The sequence below is a fragment of the Mauremys reevesii genome, linkage group 25 (genome assembly GCF_016161935.1).
Source record: "Mauremys reevesii isolate NIE-2019 linkage group 25, ASM1616193v1, whole genome shotgun sequence".
Lineage (NCBI taxonomy): Eukaryota > Metazoa > Chordata > Testudines > Geoemydidae > Mauremys > Mauremys reevesii.
Window position 1 is genome coordinate 7,487,771 of NC_052647.1, and position 21,046 is coordinate 7,508,816.

At 46.0% G+C, this 21,046-nt stretch overlaps 2 protein-coding genes across 4 annotated transcripts; both read left to right on the forward strand.

Annotated features, from left to right (window-relative positions):
• Positions 1–3,015: 3,015 nt before the first annotated feature.
• Positions 3,016–10,117, forward strand: LOC120391412 (maestro heat-like repeat-containing protein family member 2A). Of its 3 annotated transcripts, none has more exons than XM_039515083.1 (5): positions 3,016–3,143; positions 3,863–4,005; positions 8,596–8,718; positions 9,213–9,470; positions 9,590–9,771. In XM_039515083.1, exons 1-4 carry the CDS (start codon positions 3,104–3,106, stop codon positions 9,327–9,329), a joined length of 423 nt encoding a protein of 140 aa, XP_039371017.1. In that variant the 5' UTR covers positions 3,016–3,103; the 3' UTR covers positions 9,330–9,470; positions 9,590–9,771. The 3 variants fall into 3 exon arrangements, with proteins under 3 accessions (XP_039371017.1, XP_039371018.1, XP_039371016.1); XM_039515084.1 differs by having other exon boundaries at positions 9,299–9,470; XM_039515082.1 differs by lacking the exon at positions 9,213–9,470 and having other exon boundaries at positions 9,590–10,117.
• A 214-nt stretch (positions 10,118–10,331) lies between these two features.
• On the forward strand, positions 10,332–20,805 carry LOC120391223 (maestro heat-like repeat-containing protein family member 2B). Its single transcript, XM_039514695.1, has 13 exons — positions 10,332–10,389; positions 11,657–11,805; positions 12,337–12,480; positions 15,477–15,569; positions 16,042–16,111; positions 16,229–16,342; positions 17,376–17,449; positions 17,711–17,833; positions 19,112–19,195; positions 19,572–19,716; positions 20,182–20,222; positions 20,546–20,584; positions 20,782–20,805. The coding sequence occupies exons 1-13, from the start codon at positions 10,332–10,334 to the stop codon at positions 20,803–20,805; spliced, it is 1,158 nt and encodes a 385-aa protein (XP_039370629.1).
• The last annotated feature ends 241 nt before the right edge of the window (positions 20,806–21,046 follow it).

A 21,046-nucleotide genomic window follows, 5' to 3' on the forward strand; every position in this document is an offset into this window, starting at 1 on the left:
TAACACCACAGTGACCATGGGTGTAAAGCTGTGGCCTCCTTTTAAGGGTCTACTATTGCCCAAGATCTAAGTCAAGCTGAGCCAGTGTTCGGGTGATGATGTGCTAATTTCCGAGCTCCTTGATGCCTGCACAGTGTTTGTCATGGCTTTGCCACACATAATGTTGTTCTGTTATTGATCTTAATTTGTTCTGTGGCATTTAATAGTTTATGGTGTTACTTGTCACATGCATGAACACTCTTCCTATCACTGGTCCATCTGTAGTGGACCTATATGTGGATGCCTTGCCCTGATGTTAACAGCTGCAATGAACAAGCGTTATTACAATTACCCGTGCTCCTACACAATGCTGCATTCTTGAAAGGCCGAAGTTTATGGAGCCAGGTGTAGACACTGAGGGGTGCATAACATCAGCACAGAGACAGGCAAATTCTCTGTGCTGACCATGCCCTTAGCTTCTTACGGAGTGGCCTCCTGTTTATGTACTAAAAATGGGGTAGGCCTCGACTGTGTGCCACTGTATACCTTCCATCTTGTACAAGTCCCCAGTTTACACAATGGTATGGAACAGGGGCTTAGTCACATCAGACCCTGAATCAGGGAGAAAGTTCCTAAATATGTAGCATTCTATTAGTTACATGCTGGTACCTGGTTCAAAGGGGATTTGTTTGCTTGCTTTATTATCCTCTTGTCTGTTTATTGTGCTGTTACTATGTCTTAATTAATGACAGTTAAGGACTATTTTGTTCTATGTCTGTACAGGTCCTAGCGCAATGGGATCCTGGTCTGTGACTGGGACTATGAGGCAGTGCTGCAATACAAATAATCACATGCCAATCTACAGAAATACTTTTGTACCGTAGCCATTCCCACTGGCTTAAGAGATTAGTCACTGAAAATGGAAGTATGTGAACTTGACATCTGCAGTTTAACTCAGTCCCTTCATCTCCTGCAGTGAGTGTGCTTTCTGCTCAATACACGCTCAATGGTCCACATAATAGGGTTATGAAGATGGGTCTATGGGAGGGTTTGACTTCCTCTGCCATGGGCTGCTATTGCAGGAAGGAGGTTTGCTGGGAAGAGATGGGGTCCATCTAACCAAGAAGGAGAAGAACATCTTCATGTGCCGACTCACCAACCTTATGAGAAGAGCTTAAAACTAAGTTCAGAGGGGGCGGGTGAAAAAAGCCACCAGGTAAAAAAAGGTGACCTTAATAGAGGACTAGATGTTTGGGGAAAAGCAGATGTGGAAAATTGTAGTAGCATTATAGGAGTAACAAAAGGGAAATCCATGGGAGTATCTGCTTAACATCTTAGATGTCTATACACAAATGGAAGGAGTAATAATAAAGAGGACTAAACAGTAAAATCTGGGAGTTTTAGTACATAAGTCATAATTGAGCTTAACTGGCATCACAGATACTTGATAGGCTAAATCTCAGGACTAGAATATTGGTATAGAGGGCTATAGCTTGGTCAGGAAGGACAGGCAGGAAAAAAAAAAAGAGAGGACGTCTTGCATTGTACACTTGTTCTGAGGTCCAGAAGGAGGTGAGAAGCAGACCAGTTGAAAGTCTCTGAGTAAAGATAAAAGAAGGAAAAAACAGGGGGGATGTCCTGGTAGGGGTCTATTACAGACCACCCAATCAGGAAGAGGAGGGAGATGAGGCATTTCTAGAACAAAAACCTGAAATATTCAAAACACAAATCCTGATGATAATAATGGGGGATTTTACCTACCTAGACAGCTGTTAAAAAAGAAATATGGCAAAAAACAAAATTATCCAGTAAATTCCTGGAATGTACTGGGGACAATGCTTTGTTTCAGAAAATGGAGGTAGTAACCTGAAGGACAACCATTTTAGACTTTATTTTGACCAACAGGGAGGAGCTGGTTGTGAATGTGAAGGTGGAAGGTGATTTGGGTGAAAGTGATTACGAATGATAGATTTCATGATTCTAAGGAAAGGAAGGAGTGAGAATGACAGAAGGAGGACTACAAAAAGCACACTTCAATATACTCAGAGAATTGGTAGGTAGCCACCCATAAGGAAAATATCTAAGGCATAAAGGAGTTCAGGAAAGCTGGCAGTTTCTCATGGAGACAATATTAAAGGCACAACTGCCAATACAAAGGAAAGATAGGAAGAATAGTAAGTTTTTTAATGACCTGAAAATCAAAAAGAAATCCTACAAAATGTGAAACGGAAGAATTACTAAGGAGGAGTACAAAAGAATAGCATATACGTGTAAGGATAAAATCAGAAAGGGTAAGGCACAAAAACAGTTATACATAGCAAGGGACAAATGTAATTGGAATTATTTTTCCATATGGTTTACTGCAAAGAGTGTCATCACTCTGAATGCTTTAAAGGCAACATAACTTCCAAAATCAAGAGTTGGCTCTACATATGACACCACACTGTATCAAACACAATAAAAATTAATGTAGTTGATTTGTCTGGCAGGACATGAAAATTAAGTATACATTTCAATTCATTGTAAAAGAATATAAAATCAATATTTGTAATACAGTTCAATAAGGTTTCATCAGGCTTTTTGATCAACCAAATTAAAAAGCAGAGGGAAACCAACCAACCACACTCAAGGGTCACTGTGCATTCTCCAAGGCAGTTTCTTCTCTTTCTTTGTTTGGTGCTTTTATTTATATAAATTCAACCAGGAGCAGATTTTCAGGTAAAACCAATACTGGAAAGTGTGGTAAACTGAGAGAGGGACCAAACCAAAATTCAAAGTGATGTTGAGAGAATGAGAAATTCTACACTGGAGCAAATGTAGCCACCTATTGAACTGCTTACATGTATGGGCCCAGATATTGAAATGTATTTAGGTTCCTAAAAGCTACTGATTTCAGTGTGAGTTAGGAGCCTAAATACCTTTGAGGATCTTGTCCATGTAATTACAGCACATATCTGGTCAGCAGCTGATTGTGAGGTATGCTGCAGTCACATTGATGTCATAATAGTGCTTGCATAATCTGAACTGGCTATCCTGGCCATGACAGACTGAGAGGCCAACTGCCTACCAGGACAGGAGCTCTTTGGAGAAAGGACTGGAGGAAGTGGTGAAAAAAGACTAAAACATGAATAATCTTGTGAGTGAACAGGAGGTAACTGAGAGAGGTAAGGGTCAGCATTGTATTTTCTAGATCCAGTCTATTCACACACACATTCAGAAAGCCTAGGCATACAGATAGATTAGTTGTAATGTTCTCCATTTGTATGACCAGAACCTCAGCTGCTGTAAACCAGTGTTGCTCTGTTGTCTTCCTTGTAGCTGTGTTGATTTACACCAGTTGAGGACTTGGCCTACAGCCTGTGGACCTGGAAACTTTCCTGAGAATCTGAGTTTCTATTGAATGTTATGGGGGAGGTCTGACTAAGTAAAACTCTTAAAGCATGTGCTTAACTTTAGGTCTCTTTGTTGGCTTAGAGTTAAGCATGTGATTAGGATGCTGAATCAGGGTGTAGGTGCCTTAATATGGATTTAGGTGCTTAAGTTTAGGCACCCAGTTTTGAAAATTTGGGCCATAAATTATTATTCTGTATGCTATCAAACCTCATCAATTGATAGTAAAGAGGGAAAGGAAGATTATTTTACATGGGGATATACTTGAAAGGAACAAATTTTCTTCATTATGATTTTCTCCCAAACACACTGGGTCCTTCAGCACACAAACCTGGTCATCAGGAGAAAGGAAGAGAATTTACATGATTCCCAGGTTGTCTTCTCCTCACAGTGTTTGGGCACCTGCAGAATCTTTACTGGATAGTGAATTTAAGAGGCCAGCACCAATTCTACTATCAGTGGTAACCAGCCAAATCCTTTTATTAAATTTCAGGTGTTTATAATGAGGTTGTTTCCCTCCTGGCACACATGGATGACCAAGATAAGGACAGAATTGCCCTCAGGATTGCCTCTATAGCTAGAACCAAGCTGGCTAGTGTTGTGAGAGTTCTATTGGAGAAACTGCAACAGGATAAGGTAGGGCAGTTTCATGAAATTAAATCTGCTTTCCATGTGTCCACACCAAATTCTGCCTGACTTCCTGGGGGAATGCATGGGGGTAATTCAGTATAGAACTTGGCCTGGTGCACCAGCAGCATAATCTGTATTCACCCTTCTATCCTCATCATGCAAAATGCTGTTATTACAGATCAGGCTGATATAATGCTCTATAAAAAGAGCATTGTCTGTTTACACACAGTGGAGTACATGGGTTGTATATAGTAAAAGTACACTATAGGACCTGCAGTAATCTCTTCCAATAATACTTTGCCCTTCTTTAGCATCTTCATCCAAAAATCTCAAAGCACTTACCTAACACTAGTGAATTAAGACTCACAGCACCCTTGTGAGAATGGTAAGCATGATCCCCATTTACAGATGATTTGTCACAGGCAATTAAGTTACTTGCTCAACACCACTTAGCAAGTTAGTAAAAGAATGTGAATAAAACCCAAGTGAACTGACTCCCTGCTCTTATTCCTAACCAACACTCATGTCATCAGAAGAAAGATTATTGAGATTATAGCACTGAAGGGACCTTATCTATATATTTTCCGGGGGGGCGGATTCTGCAACAAAAAAATAAAAATGATGCGCACAGTATTTTAACATTTCTGCAAATATACAATATAATTGCACCATTTCAAATTATTTATTTCAAAATCCCTGTCAGCAAGTATGTCTGTATCAATAGACAACAAAAAGGATTGAGGAAATCTTTTTTGACAAATAGATTCCTTACTATGCATATTAATACAGAACTCTGAGTAACAATTCACTTCAACTCACTACAGAGCCATATTTCTTGCACCCCTCATGGCTTGGTGGAGTCAGGGGTAATGGAGGAGCTGAGGGAGAGGGAGGTGAATTGCTGGGAAGGAGCCTGGGTGTGAACTTGGAGGGTTGCTGGGTATGGATGGGAAAGGTGTGGAACAGTTTTTTTGGGAGGGGCGGGGAGGAATTGTTAGGGAGCTCTCCCCATGCAGACCCTGGCTGACTCCTAACCTCTCCCATTCAGTAAGGCATCTGCCCCTGCCTCCATGTGTTCCTGCACCCCCACTCAGATACCCACTCCCCCCATCCCAATGTGGCTCTATGCCCCACCCAACCATTCCCTGTCCCTGTGTAGCTCTGCACCTCCTCCCCCATCACTATGTGGTTCTGAACCTCCCTCCCCCCTGTAACACTGGGTCTCCACTCCCATTCAGCCCCTGCCCCAGTCTGTCCTCCCCCACTAGCCCTTATGAGCAGAACCGAACTGCTTGTCTTGGCCTCCTAGTACTTTAATTATTTGAATTACTTGATTAATGATGAATCTCTTTTGGTTTTAAAGAATAAAATTATTGCCTAATCCAGAGCTACTTGTATTACATAGTGCTTATGTATTCATAAATTATCAGTGACAATTTTCAATTAAACAAATCCTCCTGACATTTAAAAATGAATGGAAGGAGCTTCTCCCCAGTGGAGCTGTGTGTTCTGATTGCAGTTTGCAGAAGCCTCCTTTTCAAGCAGCACCAATGGAATGTTTAGCCAATCGAGAGATCTGATTGGCTCTGAACATTCCAAAGGGCTTTATGACCTTGGCATGCAGATCACCTAGATATAGAGACTCCCAGGAGACAGAGATGGTAAAGATCTATTGGATCATCCAGTCCATGTCCCTGTGAATGCAGAACCATTCCAAATGGCCATTTCCCACTGGTTTGGCCAAACTAATTTTAAAAGCCCCTAATGACTGAACTTCCGCTATTTTCCTAGGAAGACTATGTCATAACCTTATAGACCCGTCTCACAGGTGAGGCATTTTTCCTGTTATTAAAGTCTAAATTGTATGTCTTTTTTTAGTTTAATCCCATTACTCCTACTTTTACCTAAATGCAGTGATGAGCTGCCAAAATATTAACAACTGGTTCCCTCCTCCTCACCTCATGAGGGGGTCGTGCCCCCCCGGGGGTCATGCCCCATCCAACCCCCCATGTTCCTTGACACCCCCCTGGGACCCCTGACCCATCCCTGTCCTCTGACTGCCCCTTGCAGCCCCATCCAATCTCTCCTCTTATTCTTGATGGCCCCCTGGGACCCCTGCCCCATCCAACTACCCCTTCTCTCTGTCCCTGACTGCCCCTGCCACCTCATCCAACCCCTGCTCCTTCCTGACTGCCTCCCGGGACCCTTGTCCCCATTCAATCCCCCTGTTCTCTGCCCTCTGACCACCCTGACCCCCCCAAAACACACCGAACACTGCCTGCCTGCCCCCTTACCACACTGCCTGGGTCCTCCACCTGCCTGCGGGGGCCGCTCTGCCGGGGGCGAGCGGCCGACTGGGCCAGGCCAGAGCCGCTCGGCCGGCACTGGGGCCGAGCCGCGGGGCCCGACTTGCTGGCCGGAGCCGCCCGGGCCGGGGCCGGAGCCACGGGCCCGACTTGCCGGGCCGGAGCCGCCAGCCAGCACGGCCGGGCCAGAGCCGCTGGCCGGGCCGGGCTGGCCGGGCGAGCCGCCAGCCGGGCCGCTGGGCCCGACCGGCCGAGCCGGCTGGCGCCGGGCGGGGGCCGGGCCCGCCCAGCCGGGCCGAGCCGCTCGCCGGCACCGGGCCGGGCCCGACTCCCAGCCTGGGCCGGGCCAGGGCCGCTGGCCGCGCCAGGGCCGGAGCCGCTGGGCCCGACTCCGGGCCAGGGCCGCTCGGCTGGCGCTGGGGGCCGGGGCTGGGGCTGCTCGCCGGCGCCGGGGCTGCTCGGCCAGCGCGGGGGCCAGGGCCGGGCCGCTCCGGCCGGGGCTGGGAGGCCGGGGCCGCGGTGCCCGACTCCCCGGGCCAGGCCGGAGCTGCGGGTCCCCAGCTGGGCCGGGTCCGAGCCGCTCAGCCGGGACCAGCCCCAGCCGGTGGTGCTTGGCTGGGGTGCTCGGCCAGGGCCAGGGGGAGCAGGACTGGGCCATGCACACACCGTCCCCCCCGCGCCCAGCTTACCTGCCTGCTGCATTTTTCAGGCTTCCCGCGAACATTTGATTCACGGGAAGCAGGGGAAGGGGAGGAGAAGGAGGGTGGAGCATTCAGGGGAGAGAGTGAGGTGAGTTGGGGCCGGGCCGGGTGGACAGCTGCCCTAGCCTTTGTTAAATTTAAAAGCTTTTTAGAACCGTTTGTCCTGGAACAACCGGTTCTTTCAGTCTGTCTTCAGAAGTAGAGGTCTGCTCAGGCCCAGTTTTGAAGCCCAACCCGAACTGGCCCCAAGCCCACTCACCTCACCTTGAGAGGGTTGAATCATTTTCCATCCTGGTCCCAACCCTTCCCCCCAAACCAGATATTGCCACTGCATCCTGCTCATGGAGCCGGCGCAGCGGCAACGATGTGCATCGATGGCTTCATCCTCTGACACTGCCCCCTGTTGTGCCGATCCCATGGGCTAAAGGAGGAGAGCCGACCTGACCTGAGCCCAAGAGCCAGTTGTTTTTTCATCCAACCTGACCCTGATGCCTGTAGTCAGGTCCCATAGGATTTGGGTCAGGTTGCAGGGCTCTATTCAGAAGTCAGTTCTGCCACCCCTGCATTCTTTTTTGCTCTCCCATGAATTACTTCCAGTTTGTTGCTCTCTCTGGGAATGTGGTGCTAGAAAATGCAATAATCCAGATGCAGTCACACCTTAGATGAACAGAGAGGAACTGTCATCTTCCTGCTTTGTGCCATGATCCCTGTGTGGAAAAGACCCAACCCACATGGCTCTTTGTGGTAGCCGTCACCCCTTGCATATACACGTTGACTTGGTTTTTCACTGTCACCCCCAGGGCACTTGTTGCTTCCCACTTTTCTCCCTCCCATTATGTCAGTTACATCCTTTCCAGATGTGCTAGTTTGCAGTTTTCTGAAAGGAATCTTGTTCTCTGCTCAGGTTTTTAATTTCTCTGTGTCCCTCTTTATTTTTTCTGTCCCAGCTGATACTAAACTCCCCCATATTTAGTATCATCTGTGAATTTCTACACTGAAGGGCCTCATAAAAGACACCTTTAACTGTGCGACTGTCAATGTAGATCTAACTGCTGAGCTAATTTCTGCTAGGAGCTGTTGAGGACTTACTGCGGGAGTTGGGTATTTTGTAATTACACATTTACCAATTCTGTCTGGAATGACTAGAGCAAGGGCAAGGGGCTCCTTTTTATTGTTTGTTTTCAATAAATGAAACTCGAGAAGGGGGCAGTGAAGGAGGCTTCTTCTGGCTTTTTTCTCTGCAGGAAGATTAAAATATGTCAATTGTTCGGCTGCTTCTGAAGTGCTGCTAATATGGTGATTATGGAGGGCATGGCATGTTTTACACCAATTAAGTCAATGGAGTAGTTGTGTGAGCATGCTGGCTGAGGAGTCAGTGTGGCCTAGGGGATAGGACTCTGGATAATGACTCAGGAGATATGGATTCTCTTCCTGGCCACAGACCTGCTCTGTTATGATAAGACTTAGGCTAATCATTTCATGTTTGGATTGGAAGCTCTTTAGGGCAGGGGCTTATTTGTCAAATTACTGTGTGGTCATCAAGAAAAACTTTTCCGAATTTTTTTTTCTCTTTTCTGGTTTGTCCCCAGCAAAACAGAGTAGCCATCTACTATATCCTGGAGGGGGTGTTACAGCAGGACACCGGGGGCCTAGAGATAAGGCTAGTGAAAAACATTGTAAGCCTAGCCTCAGACCAGATGAGAGAGACTCAGGTAAGTTAGTTCTCCTGAGCTACTAATCAAAGGATCCAAAGCTTTAACTAATTAAAACTCTCTTTTTTTTGGGGGGGGGTAAACTATATACTGAAATGAAAATGTATTCTTCTGTTAGAGGCCCACACCTTCCTCCAGACCAAAGCCCAGGTCCTAGACAGCACTTGTGCACATGCATAAGATGGGAAAACTCACATGTGAAAGTTACACATGTGCTTAAGTGCTTTGCAGGATCAGGACCCGAGACACATGATCTCAGACACGGAGACAGGCCTGTGGTTTCTTAATGAGCACGTCTTTCCCAAAGTCTACTAGGGATTTCATTTTTGATACTGATGTTATGTGGGAGGCGCTCTGATACTATAGGGATAAGTGGCAGTATAAAGCTCTAAGACAGACAGAATCTGAGCTATCTCCAAAAGCAGCAGCATTGGATTTAGAATCTAGTTTGGCAGCAGGAAAACCCATGGAAAAATCTCTCTCTTGTTCCAAAGGAAGTCAGCCTCCTTTTGGGGGACAGTTTATTCCAGGAAAGCTCTCTGAATATCTTGAAGCTGTCTGTGTCTCACTACCTCCTCAGGGAAGGGCAGGGCAAAATATCACGTGACTAAGGTGACCAGTCATCCACCCACAAGGAGCTAATAATGAATAGTCTAACTAAGCAGCTTGCAAGCAACTCGAAGGCTGAAAATTGTTTAGCCAAACGACTCAATGAATATTTATGACTAATGACTGTATCCGCAGAAAGTTGGGTGAGTTCATTCGGAACTTATGCACAGAAATAAGATCTTGACTCATATAAACAACTCTGGCTAGTGCAACCGGCTTCAGTTACTTCAGTCTTTCTCTTTTTGTTTTGTTTTTTTTGTAGGAAGCAACAAATGAAGTAAAAGTGGCAGCTAGCAACACGTTAGTGACTCTGGCAAGCTGCTATTTTGATCATGTCATGTATGAGCTACACTGTCATCTGAAACCACCGAAGCTGCCTGAAGAGTTTATTTTAGTTACGCTGGCCAACCTGTCATCAGCCTATGGTATGGTAACTTCCATCTTTTGTTTCAAAGTTATCGTCTTTCATTTAAGGACAGGGGATTACTCTCTCTACCTAAAAATGTTGCAGCTAAACAGAGCTCTGCTTGAGTGTGTGCGTGCGTGTGTGGAGAGACAAAGGATTCACTGCTCTTGCTAGTTCTGGCTTCCAGATCATGAGCTGTCCAGACGGCAGTGGAAGCTCTAACTTCTGCCCCCAACTGAAGTTCCTTAAGGATGGGAATGAGTGGAAGATCAGGTCTAGTGGAGCTCTTCTCCACCCCACTTCCCATCCGGCCCCAGTGCTCTCTCCCCTTATGCTGGGAGTGAGTTGAGCATCGGGCACAGCTGTGCACTGGTGCAGGATTCCTCTCTTCAGGGTGAATCCCCCACTGGCTTTCAATGGCTCCTTTAAAGCCAGTCTGCTCTGCTTACGCAGCGCAAAATGACCCAGGAGCCCACAGTATCCTGCCCTCAGTGTTTCTAAGTGTGTTCTAAGAAGGCAGAGAGCAGCCGATTATCTATCTTCCTTCTCTTCTGCAGCACTTAAGTGTATCCCTTTGTTGAGAGTGACCCTGAACACCATGTTCTCCATGCTGGAGTTCGTCAAGGACGGCAGGCTGAGACAAGCATTTTGCGGTGGTAAGTGCCAGCACCTGCAGGTGCCCCAAATGGATATTTAGGGGGTCTTGGTACAGATTGGAGTGACTGACCAAGTTTGCAAACATGCCCTGAACTGTGCTCCCTGCCCTGGATTGCACCAGGTGGTGCGTTCCTTGGCTCCCGCAGCACTCAGTGAAGTTGAGAGTGCTCTGTACTTTGCAGGAGGCACTGAGCATTTGTAAGTTCAAGCCCTTTATGACTCATGGATATAATTTAAAATAAACAGACACAAAGGCTGAAGCTGCCCATCTGCCGGCAGTCTCCTGGGGGAGGAGGTGAAGGGAACAGATTTCAATACTGTACATTTAAAAATCCCATTTCCCACTCCTTCACCCATTCTCTCCTCTTAGTTTCTTTATCATCATCTCCTTTCACCCTCTTTCTCTGTCTTCTCTTCCTGTCCACTTCTCTCTTCCTTTGCTTTTCAGGTGATGCTCAGTAAGGTTAATCCTGTGCCTTTGAGGTAAATGGGAATTTTGCCATCGACTTCATAGACAACAGGATTGGGCCCTAATTCTTCTTAGCAAGGACACTAGATACACCTACCTTTAGGCAAAGTGCTCCCCACTACCTTCAAATCCCAGTAAAGCCAATGGCAGTTAGGGGCACTGAACATCTTTCAGACAAACTGTAACTCGAGATAAAATCATCCAGTGTTAGAGTTAAATAAACAATAACTGCAGAGGACACGAGTCGTTCAGAGGAGAGCTTGCTGAAATATTTTGATTTTTAATTATATTTTCCATAATTTTTCCCCAAATTTGATGAAAAACAAATGTGAAAATGTCAGTGACAAGTCTGATCAGGAAGTGTGCATCCAGTGTTTCTGAGTATCTAAAGAGGTGGCTGGATTTTTGATTTTTGAAAATAGAAATGATTTTTAAACTTTGCAATTTTGAAAGAAAAATCACCATCAGTAAAGATTTGTAATTTAATTTAAACTGTTTTTTCAAGCAGCTCTAATTAAGAGGTAACAAGGAAGGAGAAAAAATTGTCTTCAGATGCTGGTAATTGAAAAAGATTGAGAGATCTGCAAATTAAAAGCCTTTTGAGAAACAAGACACGGAATGGGGAAGAGAAATAGCTCAAAATTGATGTTGGATTTCAGCGTCTAGTCCTGAACAGAGCAGTAGCTGCCATGGAATTGTAGTAAACTTTTGGCCTGGGTGTCTTCATGGATAAAGCAACTTCTCCTCGTTACTAATGTGTCCTTTTCACATTGCCTGTCTTCTCTCCGTCCATGCAGTTCTGGAACAATGGTCAAGGGCAGTAAGTCTCTTTTGGCTAACTGGGAAAAGTGCTCATTCCCAAAGTGGGCCAATTGCGACTCTGCAATCATTTTCTTCCGTCTACACTCATGTGACCAGCAACTGGCTGACCTGTGAGGAGCCGGAGGTGAGAATTGCTGGTTCTCTAAACCTTTAGCAGAAATTGTAACGTTAAATTCTATGTGTCTGACACTCATTGTGATGATGGCATTTAGTGGTAGGTCCTTTTGGATGGAACAGAGTGTCATGTAAAACATCTAAAACCCAAACATTTATAATGTCACCACATCATGGAAATTCTGTCAGTACGCAGTGTACATGGATTCTAGTTTTATGCACCTAACGTGCAGATAAACATGGGATAGTGGCTTAAATTAATTCCTCCATTCAGCCCCAGTGGAGTTCCAGCAGGGATGAGTTGGCCTAGAATGCATACTAATCTGGGGAATATTTTACCTGGTATAGTTGTGAGGTGCATTAGGATATAATCCTGAAACCAACCCTACGAGTCCCGGTTCTTTACCAGGAAATATTGAGATAGGCCCATTCCTACAGTGGAACAAGGGAAGTTGCAGGCATTGGAAGTAGAAAAGGTGTGCCCATTGGATGATACTGAATGAATTAGTAGGAACATAAATTCTGTGTCTCATCTATGCAGCTCAAGCAGGCTATCATCAAAGCCCTTGGTCCCATGATGAGCCTCCTGCTACACAAAGAGGAGTATCAAGATCAGATATTTGAACACCTCTCATGGCTCCTTGAGCAATATAATGAAAACACTGATGTTTTTCACGTCACCAAGGTGAGGTACCACTCCTTAAGGTAACTGTCTATGTGTGTGCATGTATGAACTGCACAAGGAATTTGCTGCCAGTGGGGTTTCCTGGTTGAGACAGTGACTTGTTAGAAAATAAATATCCACACGAGTTCTGGGTTTATACACATGGTGAGCCAGGCAAGAAGATTTGTAGGTAAATGCCTCTTATGAAAAGCATCCTCTGTTTCCTGGGGAGGATGATAAGGAAATAAAAAACAAAACACCTGCCCCCCTCCCCAACAAGATCCTCCTCATGATTTCCCAGTACATCCTGTCAACTCTGCGTCTCTCTTTTAGTTCATAAGCTCCTCAGAGCATGGTCTGCCATATGTTGTCTCTGGTCAGTACCAAGCCAATGGTCAATGGCTGAAAATTAATACTAAGGAGGCTTGAGGGTGATTGCTTTGGATTATGTAACTAGATGGATCTAAAAGCATTGCCTGTCTATTTCACCTCCCGTTCTATGCAGTGTTGTTGTAGCCATGTTGGTCCCAACAGCGCCAAGGTGGGTGAGATAATCTAATTAAAGATATTGTCTCACTCCCCTTCTCTCTCTATTTCATCTACCCTGAGTACCACATGAGCAAGAATTAACGGGCCATATTCTGTCTTCAGTGCGGCTACACTGTTGTAAATGAACTCACGAGACAGCTATAACTTCTTGGTAGTGATATTTACTCACCATCTCTGTTGGTTGAAGCTTTCTGGTACAGAGTATGTGGTCACTTTTGGGGTTGAAATACCCATGATTTGGAGGGAACCAACGCATGATGGACTTGTTTGATAGCATCAGAGCACTACAGAACTGCTTCAATATAGTAAAATCTGTAGATGGCATCAGAGACATTCTGGAAGCTTGAAGCAGCAAAGGAGAATCTGATTGTCACCTTTTATCAATAACCTGGCAGAGGACATAAAAACATCTCTGATAAAGTTGGGAGATGAGATAAAAATTGGGAAGTGGTAAAAAATGGCGAGGACAGATTCACAGAGATCTAGATCACTTGGTAAACTGGGTGCAAACAAAGGTGCATTTAAATATGGCTGAATGTAAATGTGAGCATCTAGGCACAAAGAATTTAGGCCATACATACATGATGGGGGATGCTGTCCTGGGAAGCAGTGACTCTGAAAAAGATTGTTCATCATGATCACCACAATCAGCTGAACATGAGCTCATGCTGTGGCCAAAAAAGCTGAAAAGCATAAAAAGGGGAATCTCTAGGAGGAGTACAGTGGTTATTTTACCTCTAAATCTGGCACTTGTGTGACTACTGTTGGAATACGGTGTCCAGTTCTAGTGCCCACAACTCAAAAAGGGTGTTGATAAATTGGAGAGGAGATTGAGAGAAGAGCCACAGTGATTAATGGATTAGAAAACATGCCTTACAGTGGTAGAATCAAGGAACTCAATCTATTTAGTTTAACAAACAGAAAGTAAAAGGGTGTGTGATTGGGTTTAGCTACCCAACATTGGTTCAACACGGGATAATCATACTTTATGGGTTAAGGAGGCCATGGCCCCTCATCTCTGCTGGGCATGCTTCAGCTGGAACCAGGATATTAAAGAGAGCCACTCAGCTCAGTCTGGGATGGCTGCCGAAGAGAGCAGAGGTGCATTCAGGAGCAGTGCCAGGGTTTTTGGCACCCTAGGCGCAGGGCCGGCTCTACCCATTTTGCCGCCGGTCCCGAGCTCCGTGGACCTCCCGCAGGCGTTCCTGCGGAGGGTCCGTCCCACGGCTCCGGTGGACCTGCCGCAGGCATGCCTGCGGATGCTCCACGCGAGCCGCTGGACCAGCGGACCCTCCACAGGCACATCTGCAGGAGGTCCACCGGAACCACCTGCCGCCCTCCAGGCAAAATGCCGCTCCCCCCCCCAAATCCTGGCGCCCTAGGTGACTGCCTAGCTCGCCTAAATGGAAGCGCCGGCCCTGGGTGCATTGGAGGCTCCTGCAGAGAGACTGCCAGTGCTCCAGGATTCAGAGATCAGCCAGACTGTGGCTGCAACCGACCCCCAGCCGCCCAATGCCAGAGATGGAGGAGAGACCACAGAATTCCTGAGTGGAAAGTATCCTAGGTAGACTAAGCATTGATCCAGTTGAGGCACTGGGCTTTGACTTGGTGTGTTTTGGAAGGATCCCCGCTGATTTGGTGGCAGATACCCCTGCGGCAAGACAGGGCCCTGGCCTGGGACCTGTGGAATACGTAGGACCCAGTGGAGAAGGGCTGGCCACTAGGCAACACTTCCCTCCTGCAAAAGGTGGTTCTAATGACTCTGGCCACTAGGCCGCATTGCTCTGCTGCCAAGGGTGGTTCCATTGACTTTGGCCACTAGGCCGCACTGCTATACCTAGAAGGAGCCCTACAGACTCAGGCTGTTTGGCCGTGGAACCTCACTGAAGGGCTGCTGCGCTGATCCCAACCATTAGGCTATGCTGCCATAGGAGTCAGGACTGCTGCGGTGGCTAAGGAGACTAGGCCAGCTGGGCCGCCCGAGATCTACTTCATTTCCTCCACAACCTGGTACCACCCTGACGGGGTGGACCTATCCTGTGACAGGTGACTTCATGACAGTCTATAATATCTTACATGAGGGACTCATGTTTTATAACGGGCTCTTCAGTCTAGCAGAGAAAGGGGTAACTTGATCCAGTGGCTAGAAACTGAAGCAAGACACATTCAGACTGGAAATGTGGTGTCCATTTTTAATGGTGAGATAATTAACCATTACAACCATTTACCAAGGGCCAAGGCAGATTCTCCCTCACTGACAGTTTTTAAATAGAGATTGGGATGTTTTTCTAAAAGCTCTGCTCTGGGAATTATTCTGGGCAAGGTCTGTGGCCTGTGTTATACCGAGGTCAGACTAGATGATGGCAATAATCCGTTTCGGCCTTGGAATCCATGAATCCTGAATCTGCTTCAGTCACTACATATTGCTCCTGTGTGTGCCACCATCTGACTTTCACCCTCTGTTGCAGAGTCTGAGCCAGCTCTTGGAGGTCTCTGGTGAATATAAGATCCCTCTCCCTGACGGGAAGTTTCAAGCCATCTGCAGTGCTCTGCATAACCAGGTGAGGGGTGGTTTTGCTTGGATCCCTTGAGCTTAGGCACAGCAGATCTGAAGCATATTAACAATCCAAATCTATGAAATGATAGTGCAGAGCCTGGGGACTGCCTCATGCCTTACTGATTTCTGCAGGCTCAAGAGTAAGCAGGTAGTGGTCTCACTTTCTTGGCTAATATCCAGCTCAGTTTGTAAAGCAATTTTACCATAAGCCGTTTATCAGGGGGAGTCAGAGTTGTACAGTAAACACTGTGGCTGTGTCTTGATTCGATGAGCTCTGCTGCTCAAAACACTCTAGCTTCTCTCATCTAATGTATTGGACATTGTGTTTGATTCTTGCTGTGCATTCAGTACCATCCACCTGGGGTTCAGACCTCTAGTTGGACAAGTAGGAAGTGGAAGCTTAGAAATTAATTGAACATTTTCTTTTCAATTGCTTCTGATTAGTTTTTCTTTGACCATTTCCCTTCTTCCCACAGATCTGTTCTCAAGCTAAGCCGCTCAGCATGGAAAATCACACAGAGCTGGTCCATTGTGTAGTTCAACTAGGTAAGGGGAAGAAACTCTGAGTTACACAGTAGTTTCCTTGTAACTTCCTTACCTTTGTAAGGTATGGTAACAATAAGAGTTCTGTCATCAGCGAGGACGTGATTTCTTGCCTTGCAGCCCGTTCTTCTCCTGATGATCTGATAGCCTTTCTGCACTCGCAGCTGGAGATTGAGAATGAGGCTGTTCGTGTGGCATCTCTGAATCTGCTCAGAGCTATTGTTGGTGCTGACTGTGGTAACACAGGAGCAACTGTGCCAGTTGCCCTCTTGGCCGACATGCTGAGGGTTGAGTTGGGGACGTCCAGGGCAGGGCCGGCTTTAGGAAGTGCGGGGCCTGATTTGTGGGGCTTGTACTCACCGGGCGGTGCCCTGAGACTTCGGCTGCACTTCGGCGGCGGGTCCTTCACTCGCTCTGAGTCTTCGGTGGAACTTCAGCAGCGGGTCCTTCACGTGCTGCAAGACCGAAGGACCCGCCACTGAAGTGCCGCCAAGACCCATAGCGCTGCCGGGTGAGTAAAATTTAAAAGGTCACTGGGCGTGGGGTCCAGTTATGTGCAGGGCCCTGTCAGGCACGGGGCCCAATTCAGGAGAATCAGGGGAATCGGCCTAAAGCCAGCCCTGATCCAGAGCTAAAAGCATGAGCTACTATAGATTGAGCTAAAGAACCAAGGCTCTGTAGGCCCGGCAGGGCTGTAACAGACTCATCACCTCTGCAAATGGGGCACAGAATCTCTATAACACACAGTCACCAGTGGTCTGGATATCCACTAAGGGGCAAAATGCTGCCCTAAGTTACCCCCCTATGGCCACACAGAAATCAACAGGTTCAACTAAGAGCTGAATGTAGCCCAAGGTATTTTTCAACTTCAGATACAGAAGTTGACTTGGGGCTAATGCACATTAACGATAATCAAAAATAAAATAATACCCCTGACTCGATAATCGTCAGTATTAGACACTGTAGACTAGATTCTGAGTTCTGTTAGACTGTGTTAAACACAGATTGACCTCAGTCTATCTAATTCTTTTATACTATTTCCATCATGGCAGCATGATGGCACTATTTATAGAACTGGAATTACTTTCGATTTACACTAGTGTAACTCAGACCAGAGTCTGGTCCTATGTTTTCCCCATTGATTCTGTGTATGAGAGAAGCTTGGTATTACTCTTAAATAGGGCCTTTTGAAATCCGGGATTCATTCCAATGTGGAAAGTGAGTGTGTGGAACAAAGAAGTACTGTACACCTCTCCTTATCTTTCAGTGCCCGAGACAAGACCGAAAAAGTGTCTGATTGTGAAGGCAGTGAAATCCACTTTCAGTGATCAGAATGCTACGGTAAGATTGTGTGGAGCAGTGAAATATTTCAATTTTTTTCAATGATATGGGATGAATGGACATCTGGGTGGAGCTTTCATTCAGATCCAGAGGAGAGACTGCAGACTAGAGAAGGCATGTCATTATCCTGACTGTGTTAAATGGATCCATGTTTATAAGCCAAGGAGATCAAATCAAAAGCATAAGGACTCTCATATCCTATCTCCTATTTCAGGCAGAAGGGATAACAATAACTCATGTGTGTCATCTCTGCCCTTGCAGGTGAGGAAGGCAGTTCTTCATTTCATCCAGAGGCTGCTCAGCTTACAAAGTGTGGAGAACTGTGCAGCTTGGGATATGGTAGCACATGTTTTCACGGAGTTCAGCGTGTCCACCAGCAAACTAGTAAGGAGACTTCTTAACACTTAAGACTCGGTCCTACCATTCTTGCATGCTGACTGCTCCTTGCCTTCAGTGGGAGTTTTGACTCAAGGACAACTGGACTGAAGGATTAGAGCCAGAATCTGATCAGTTATATTGGTGTAAAGTCAAGGTAACTCCACTGACTTTAGTGGCGTCACTCTGGATTTATACTAGTGTAACAGATCAGACTCTCACACTGGGTATTTACATCTAACAGAGTCATCTAGGTTCTCAACCCTCTGATGAGTCATTGAAAATTCTGAAAACACCATTTTTCAGTGAAATGTTCTTGTACAAGAAAGCACATCTCTTTGTTTTCAATAGACTCTCCAGAGAACATAATGGTGCCCAATTCGGTGGCTGTTGAAGCAAACATAAACTATCAGCAAAATACCGAGGTTATGCAGGTTGCATCCCAGACTGTCAAGAGCCTGGAAAAGCTTGCTGCATATTTCCCTCACTACATGCTCTAATCTACATGTACTAGTTTAAAAATGTCTTCAATCCGTATTTCTATCCATGGACACAGCCAGAGGCTCCAGAAACTTTGTGCTCCATGATTGGATCCATGATCTGTATTAACATAAACAGTTCAACTTTACAGTAAGTTGTTGAAGATCTTAGCTCTGCCTGGCCCCTTTTCTTCAAAGTTGGAGCTTGTGGCAATACTCCAAGGGCCTTTTTCCACACACACGCACACACACCCCATCTTAAGGAAGGCTGATTTTTCTCCTCGGGCCAGTTTTGCTCTCCTTTACAACTGAAATCAGTAGAGTCAATCAATATTTAGTCCAGTGTAAGTAAGAGCAGAATTAGGCCAGTTGATAGAATCACACTCACTACACCCAGAATGACCAAGCTGGTTGGGGCATCAGAACAAACAGAGTGGATCCCCCTGGTTCTGCATATTGATTTCCACTGGGCAGAGTCTGAATGTTTTTCCTCAGAGATAAAAAGATGAAACAGTTTTTCAAATTTAAAGAAAATTAACCCTGTTGGGGAAACTCTTGTGTTCAGAGAATCATTCCCTTCACTTTAGGGTTTTCCTAAGCCTGGGATCTGACCCACCAGTTAAGAGTTTCCATTATTCTCTTCCCTTCAGATGTTTGTGCACTTCCAGTGCAATATAAAAGCAGGCATAGGTCAATGTTCATGATGGCTTTGTAAGAGAAGGACACTGATTCTCTAGCCAGTGTCTTGCTACTAGCTAATAAGTTCTATAGAGCTGTCTCACAGCAGGGTACCACACTTCTCACCCAGGCTATTCCGGAAGAAAACACGATCCAAACCCTTTGCACTGACATCCTGCAATGTCTGGACACCTCGGTCACTGGAATGACCCAAGTAAGTGACCTGTTGCTACTGCTTCTTGAAATAGGGACGTTCTTCCTTATCTTCCTTGTACCTCCCCACAAGGAAGCTTTTTGCACAGTCAGCATAATGGAGGAACAGCATGTCAGATTCATGTCAGGGATGTGACCCCTTCATCATGGAGTAAGTGGTTCACATTAGAGAAAAGATAGAAAGCAACTGAACTGGAAGGAATCATGTTGCAGAGATCTTCTCTTCATTCTTTCCACTGTCTGAGTGCAACTGCCCCTTAGGTCCCCCAGGGGGCTAAGCTACAAGCTACATGAGAGGGAGGGATTCCGACAGCAGGATATTGGAGGTGGGGGGATGGAAATAGCTGCGTACTGAACAGTCTTGCTCTTCTCTGCAGGTGTTATGGCCAAGGCTTCTTGAATATGTGGTGCCAGTTCAGTACACTGGTACTTTGAAGACTCTCTGCAGATGCCTTAGGGAGCTGGCTGAGAAAAAGCAGCAGGAAGGAGAAGAAGCTGCTTGCCTTGACTACGGTGGACCAGGTTTATAACAGAAACTCTTTCATTTATTCTCTCCAGGCACACTACGCAATGAACAGGTTCAGTCTGCTCCAGTTCTCTCATCTGCAATGAGAAGGCTAAAATGAGGGATGGTCTTGTGATTACAACATGGCCATGGGATGGAGCTAGGAAATGTGGGTTCTGTTCCCAGCTTGCCACCAAAATTCTGATGTGACCTTGGGGAAATCACCTGATCTTTCTCTCTCAGCTTCCCACTTGTGAAATGAAGGAGTAATTAATGGCAATCTCCTAGAGGTGCTGTGAGATGGAATTCATTCATGGCTGTAAAGCATTTTGAGAAGCTCAGACTGAAAGCACTATGGAAATGCAAATTATGATCAGCTGCATTCAACATTGGTGGGCACGTTGGAAATGGCTAGGTGAATAACATCAGCAGGACTCTCTGAAAGTCTGGCAGAATTCATGATATTCTCTTTCTTTCCCTAGTGAAACTCCCTACACCCCAGGGGCTGCTGGCACGACTCCTGGTGAGTAGACCATGAGAATAGGTTTTCTGTGGAATGTGAAGTGGGACAGTTAACTATAAAAATGGGTTTTCTAGCTAGATGCTTGTAGACAGGCTGAGGAATGTGTATGATTTGGATCTCTCTGTCTCTGCCCTCTCCTGAGACGCACTGTTCTGCATCCTCGTACTAGCTAGAATGCTTTCTTCTTCAGGAAGGCACTGCAGTAGAATCAACAACTCTGTTGTATGGTCTCCACAATGAGAGAGTCTGAACTATTCCCTCCTTCAGGACCACACTGGTATTGTGCTGACCAAACTTAGCCTGTTCTTCTCTCTCGCTGACAGGTAGTAGCCTCGTCCCTTATGCAGGAGAAGGACACGGATGTGCTGCCTTGCAGTTACTACAGGCCCTGCACCAAAATATCCATGTAGCAGTGGGTGAGATGTGGGAGTAAAGATCCCATCTCTGCTGCAGTACATTGAAGGTAAAGTGCTAGTTAGGAGGAGTGCGGTCCATGGAGCATAGAAGGAAGCCAGAAAATGCAGCTTCAGACGACACGTGTGTGCCATTCCTGTTGCAGTATGTGGGAACAGTGGGGAATTGAAATTGGGCTTCTAGGCCCTCACTTTTCCTTCATCTGGATAACTGTGAACCACTGGGCTAAATCTAGAGTTAAACCACTGAAGCCAATTCAATCCGGGCAGAATCAGGCCAGGAAGGTTTCAGCTGAATGGAAATTTTACAGCAGTTCCCCCCACACCTTTGCTAGGTTAATGTTTGGGAAGGTGAATTACACATGAAGTTGGAGGTTAGTGAAATATTTTGGGGTTCCATATATAGTCTGA

Coding starts and splice junctions, on each gene's coding strand:
- LOC120391223 (XM_039514695.1), top strand. CDS start 10,332: ATGTTCTCCATGCTGGAGTTCGTCAAGGACGGCAGGCTGAGACAAGCA. Junction 19,196..19,571: donor CGGTCACTGGAATGACCCAA/GTAAGTGACCTG, acceptor TCTTCTCTGCAG/GTGTTATGGCCAAGGCTTCT. Junction 20,223..20,545: donor GGCTGCTGGCACGACTCCTG/GTGAGTAGACCA, acceptor TCTCGCTGACAG/GTAGTAGCCTCGTCCCTTAT.
- LOC120391412 (XM_039515082.1), top strand. CDS start 3,104: ATGAATAATCTTGTGAGTGAACAGGAGGTAACTGAGAGAG. Junction 4,006..8,595: donor AGAAACTGCAACAGGATAAG/GTAGGGCAGTTT, acceptor GTTTGTCCCCAG/CAAAACAGAGTAGCCATCTA. Junction 8,719..9,589: donor ACCAGATGAGAGAGACTCAG/GTAAGTTAGTTC, acceptor TTTTTTTTGTAG/GAAGCAACAAATGAAGTAAA.